The 6,000-nt window shown below is 44.0% G+C and overlaps 1 protein-coding gene across 1 annotated transcript; it reads left to right on the top strand.

The window, feature by feature from the left end:
• Positions 1–687: 687 nt before the first annotated feature.
• On the top strand, positions 688–4,655 carry ptger4c (prostaglandin E receptor 4 (subtype EP4) c). Its single transcript, XM_086073534.1, has 2 exons — positions 688–1,641; positions 3,066–4,655. The coding sequence occupies exons 1-2, from the start codon at positions 793–795 to the stop codon at positions 3,645–3,647; spliced, it is 1,431 nt and encodes a 476-aa protein (XP_085929660.1). The 5' UTR covers positions 688–792; the 3' UTR covers positions 3,648–4,655.
• The last annotated feature ends 1,345 nt before the right edge of the window (positions 4,656–6,000 follow it).

The raw sequence follows: 6,000 nt of genomic DNA, 5'->3' as shown, positions 1-6,000 counted from the left end.
ACATTAATTGATTGCTTTTGTCGTAGTTAATACGTTTAAGTAAACAATAAATAATAATAATGATAATTATATATATATATTTTTAATCTAAATGGCCCTTAATGCATCTTCCTATTTTACTGTGTGCAGCCCTTGAAGGGAAAAGTTTGGGCAACCCTGACTTAGCTGAACAATATATGTCAAGCTAATAGTACAGATACACTGCAGCTCTGCTTACCTTTTAACTTTGACATGATAGCAGATTCTGGTCGGGTGAAAAAGAAGAATCTTAAGTGTGAATGGCTGTTTTTTTCTTCATTTGTCTATGCGCCCTGAAATTGTGTGGCACTAAAGTCAGCCAAAATAGATCGAAGATAAGCAGTTTACAAAATTGTGCAAATGTATCTCATGTTCAGGTCAATACTGTGTGTTTTTTTACTCATGTGTTTATTATTGTAATTCATCCTCAGTGAGTGACCAATAAAAAGGGATGCCCCCCCCCCCCTTGCGCCCTTGTGATAAATGCTTTGCACTTAACGATTTGACTCTGCTTGTAGAAATTAGATCCACAGGGAGCTGATGGCGCTTGCATGCTGCCCGCACGCACGTCACAGTCTTGACATCAGCACCGAGCTTAAATACCCGCACTGAAAAGGAGCGTGCACGCAAGCAAGCGCGCACGTCCATGCGGGATAAAAAACATGAGCAGCAAGAGCACTTTGTGAATTTGTTTTGTTTTAATATTTGCGGTATGACATGCTATAAGTAAAAAAAAAACAACAACTGTTGAGCCTGTTCGTTTTGCTTTTCTAAATGATGATCAACGACACCATAGCGTGGGACACGAACGGTTCGGAGCCGGCTCTCTCCTTGGGTCGCAACCTCAGCGCCTACCCGACGCTGAGGCTCGAATCCCGGTCACTGGTCACCTCGGCCACCATGTTCGCCGTGGGCGTCCTGGGCAACGTGATCGCCATCGTGGTGCTGTGCGTCTCCAAGAAGGAGCAGAAGGAGACCACCTTCTACGCGCTGGTGTGCGGAATGGCCATCACCGACCTCCTGGGCACGTGCTTCACCAGCCCGGTGGTGATCGCCACCTACGTGGCGAGCCAGTGGCCCGGCGGGGACCTCCTGTGTCACTTCTTCTCCTTCTCCATGCTCTTCTTCGGCTCGGCCGGCATGTCCATCCTGTGCGCGATGGCGGTGGAGAGGTACCTGGCCATAAATCACGCCTACTTCTACTCCCAGCACATAGACAGGACCATGGCTCGCTTCGCCCTCCTCGCGGTCTACCTGGCCAACATGGTCCTGTGCGTCATGCCCAGTTTCGGCTTCGGGCAGCACGTCAAACACTTCCCGGGAACTTGGTGCTTCCTGGACTGGAGGGCGACGGATCCTGCGGGCGCCTGCTACTCGTTGCTGTACGGCGGGGTGATGCTGCTGTTGATCGCCGTCACGGTGCTGTGCAACCTGGCCGTTTGCAAGTCGCTGGTGGGGATGAACCAGAGGACCGGGATCGTCCGGGCCGAGGCGTGCGAGCAGGGCGGCTCCAGGAGGCGCTTCCCCCGGCTGCAGTCGGCGTCCTCGGCGGCGGAGATCCAAATGTTCTGGCTGCTCGTTTTCATGACCATCGTTTTCCTGGTGTGCTCCATCCCTCTAGTGGTAACTAGCCCCTTTTCAACATTGTTTTAATCATTTTTATTTTTATGTTATTTTAGAAAAGTATCAGTCATGGTGCTTTTGAAGCTTTATTGAATCAATGCATGCACTTATGAGAGAAATGTCACAGCATACGACAAAAATGTCAAAAAATTATTAATGAATGACATGATCTCGTCTTAATTTACTGACAAAATCTGGTCGTGTCGACTTGAACACAAAGCTGATGTTCACAGGAAAGTCATGACTTATTTTGTTCGTTGTATGCAACAGGTGGATACACAAGGCAGTTTGCTGCCATCTAGTGGACGAGCAATTACGACATAATGGCATAGCTTGATGAACAACGATTAAACAAAGATATATTTGTAGTTAATAATATTTTTGAAGAATGAAAAGTAGAAATGTGATCATTTTCTGCCGTATCCCTGATAATGGTTGACGATAACATAGCCTACATTGTATTTCTGAGCCCTTTTGCTGGTGTAAAAATAGTTGCGTGAAACGTGACGTCATACACTAATGAAAGCGCTGGTTCAACTCCTATATTGTAAATGTAAAAATAAACATTTTTAAATTGTCTTTCATATGCAATACTATTTGATAACTTTAACGAACACAACTTCTCCCATCCATCCATCCATTCATGAATGCATCCATTGTTCATCCGTCCATCTGTTCTCCCATCCATCCATCATCTGTCCATCCTCCCATCCATCCATCTGTCCATCCATAGATCCTTTTGACAGCTGTTTGTCCATCTATCCATCCATCATTCCATCAATGCATTTATCCGTCGATCCATCTGTCCATCCATCCGTCTATCCGTTTTCCCATCCATCATCATCCGTCCAACTGCCCATCCATCCATTTATCAGTTGATCCATCTGCCCGTCCATCCATCATCTGTCCATCTATCCATCCATCCATCATCCATCCAACTGTCCTGCCATCCATCCATCCATCCATCCATCCATCCACAAATGGCCAGCGTAGCCAGGGACAGCTGGTCTAATGCAACATACATTTCAATTACAAATTAGTGAACAGCGGGCATCAAACCCTCTGAATCAATGTATTATATTTAATTTATATTATTCAAATCACCCCACTAGGCAAACGACCACAAATTATCATCTCCAAGTGCCCACGTCATGGCGCAGATGTGCCAGATGTGTTGGCGACTGGCCACGCCTCATGTCAAGGTCCTCAAAGGCGGTCCTTTGATTGGCCATAATTGAAGTCAGCTGCTACCGCTCCCACAGCAGCGCAGCCCTCACAGACCCACCGGTCTTGCACTTGGCTGCAAAATTACCAACATGGGGTTTAACCCGCCTCTACACAGAAATATACCCTACTGCATGCCATTTTCTGCTATATCAGTATATGCGTACCCTGATTAAGTTGTCTTTCTCTCCATGTGTCAGGTGAGAATCTTCATGAATCAACTTTATGACCCTGCTTATATTTCCGCCGGAGGGAAGCCCGACTACCGCAGCGACCTACTGGCCATTCGCTTCGCCTCCTTCAACCCCATTTTGGACCCGTGGGTGTACATCCTGTGCCGGAAGAACCTGCTCCTGAAGGGCTGCGGGAAGCTGAAGCGGGCACTAACTCGTGTGAAAGAGAGCAGCGGAGACCACATAGGCTGGGTCGGAGGTCAGGACTCGCCTCCGTCATTCAACACCAACGACACCAGCTACGCGTCGATACGCAGGAAAGACCCGGGGCAGTCGACGGACACCGGCGACGCGCCGTCCTTCACCAACTTCGCCATGAGACATGCGTGGGAGTACGACACGGCTCGGGTCAACTTCCACCCGTTCAGCGTGGAAGCGAGCGCGGCGCCCGGAGGCGAGTCCGAAGTCGAGGCTGATGCAAAGCAGCGGCAGGGGGATTCGGCGAAGGCCTCACCGGGACAGCCGGCTTCGACGCGTGTCAGGACAGGCGAGATGGTCACGTGCATGTTTAGCACCCCGAGCTCCTGTCAGTCAGTGAAATGCATCTAATGCAATCAGTGTTTCGCGACTCTTACTGAGCCAGGCACATCTTTTTTTATTGGAAGAATGTCACGGCACATACAGAAAATATGATGTTCTCATCTAAATGTACTCACAAATTTTCTATCATTTAGTAGGAATGGCAACAGGTGGCTACACAGATTCAGATTATATCATTGATCACTAAAAGGGCACTTCTCCATGCAAGAAACGTGAAAACAACAATGACCACCAGGGGGAGCCTGTGAAGCCTGGCAGGTCGCCTGAGTTTTTTTTTTAGATAGAAAAAAAACCACACTCACACATTAGGAAGGAAAGGAAAAAACAAGGCTTAAGTGCTGCACCTTTAAAAGGGGGCACAGTATGAACCAGGAAAACCTCAGCACATAAAGGCACATAATAGAAGACATGACAACAAAACCATTATTCATTCCTATGTATGTATCGTTTTTATACAGCCCTTTGTATTGGATCAAATTCGAATGAGTAGAATACTGAAATGTTTTGACCAAAGAGTTATTGCAAAGCAAAAATGACCAACATCTTAAAGTTAAACGTTAGCAATTAAACTTGCTGCACACAGGATAGAACAAAAAAAATATGGAGGGAAAAAATGCATTTGCGGAAGTGTCACCCACATTTTTCCTATTGTTATGTTAATTATGCATCAGTTTAACAGCCTCTCTGATAACGCTGAAAGTCAAAAATTACAAACCAAAACCACGTTAACCAACTTGTGTTTTTGACAGCATGAAAAGTGGATCCATTGCTGGACATGAAGGTGCTCAGTTCTTGTATCTTTTATTAGAAACTTGGACACTGTGAAAGAAGTGCGGGTTCAAAAAACGATTTTAACTTCTGTGCCAATTTCCAAGCAAGGAAATGTGTAAAAAAAAATATACATATATATGAAAAAAAGTCACTTTTATACCCAATGGGTACAAACTAAACTTAACATGTACTGTATGAATTTGTGTAATTTGTTTGTGTGTTAACACAATGCATGATGTTGTTGAGATGTACTTTTTAAACATGCTGCTAACATTCTCTGTGCCATAGAAAAGTGATACAGGCAAGGACAACTGAATGTAAACAACTTGTCAAAGTCTTTTTTTTTTTTTATTCAACTTGCAGTGTTTTGATATATTTAAAAAAAAAAAAATTTGGGGGGGGGGGGCGTGATGGTTTTGAACGTGTGCAAATTAAAACCACACTGATGAGTTCAGTCGAGTCTCCACCTTGTCATGACGTTCCCATTCGGCCAGCAGGTGGTGCTACAACACAAAAATATGCTAACAGTGACACGATTTAACGAGCGACAGAGCGCCCAATAAAATACTGCATGTGCATAAGACATTATGGTACTCTGCAGAACTATCACTCATACTTAAAATTCTAGTAAAGTAAAGCCTCTTAAGTTTGAATACAATCTGTTCAGTGATTTGAGTTGAATTCCAATTTGTCATATACCCGTCTAGGCAGGGGGGTGCTACCATCCTACTGTTTGTGTTCATGACAAAAACATGGAAAATACTCAGCATAGATGCCGATTTAATAAAGGCGTTAATGTGCGCAGATCACTACAAATGCGTTTTGCTATAATCCAACTTGACGAACACATTTGCCTCTAACCAACCAATCACAGGACGGAAAAGATGCTGACGTCAGCACTCTGGCACTGAGAGGTGAATTTGAAATCTGAAACTATTGCTGATAAGTTACATGGACCACTACTCGTTATTTTTGAATGGGCAGATTAGATTGACATAGTGACACAAAGAGGCTGAAATCTGATTGGACAAAAAAAAAAAGAAAGAAAGAAAAGAAGTCATGTCTACATGCTAGAAGGAAAGGAGAGCAACAGGAGAAATGCTGTTGGAAATATATCAATAGATTTTCAGGGAACACTCATTTTAGAATTGAGGTTGTAATTGTATTTCACTGCAGCTGTTAAAGTTGGTGACTCAATCAATCATCAGGCTCAACGTGTAAGGTAAGAGATATTTATTATGCACACAATGTAATTCCGCTGGATGTCAGTTTGTGGTGAAGCGTTTTTTTTTTTTTATATCAAGGTGTTGTTTTCACAAAAAACAAATGCAGAAAGTGAGCCCTTGCATCGGCTGCGAGGTCTGACTTTTGTTTTTTTGTTTTTAGGAATAGGACCACTCCCAACGAGATTCAGCACCTTTATGAAATATGTACATTGTGAACGGGGGGAAGCAGAAGGAATATGAAATCTGACTTTGGGCAATAAATAGATATACATCTACGATACAGAGTGGAATAAAACAGCTTTCGTACGAAGCTATAATAAATAAATAATTTATCAGAAAATAAATATATTTTACTTGTATACAGT

Source organism: Leptonotus elevatus, chromosome 1, assembly GCF_054856555.1.
Source record: "Leptonotus elevatus isolate MCC_2025b chromosome 1, RoL_Lele_1.0, whole genome shotgun sequence".
Lineage (NCBI taxonomy): Eukaryota > Metazoa > Chordata > Actinopteri > Syngnathiformes > Syngnathidae > Leptonotus > Leptonotus elevatus.
This window is presented reverse-complemented; position numbering and strand designations above follow the sequence as displayed.

What these genes read in the sequence shown, in the direction of transcription:
- ptger4c (XM_086073534.1), top strand. Translation starts at nt 793, where the DNA reads ATGATGATCAACGACACCATAGCGTGGGACACGAACGGTTCGGAGCCG. An exon ending in TGTGCTCCATCCCTCTAGTG is followed by an intron (nt 1,642 to 3,065) that starts GTAACTAGCCCC and finishes TCCATGTGTCAG; the next exon opens with GTGAGAATCTTCATGAATCA.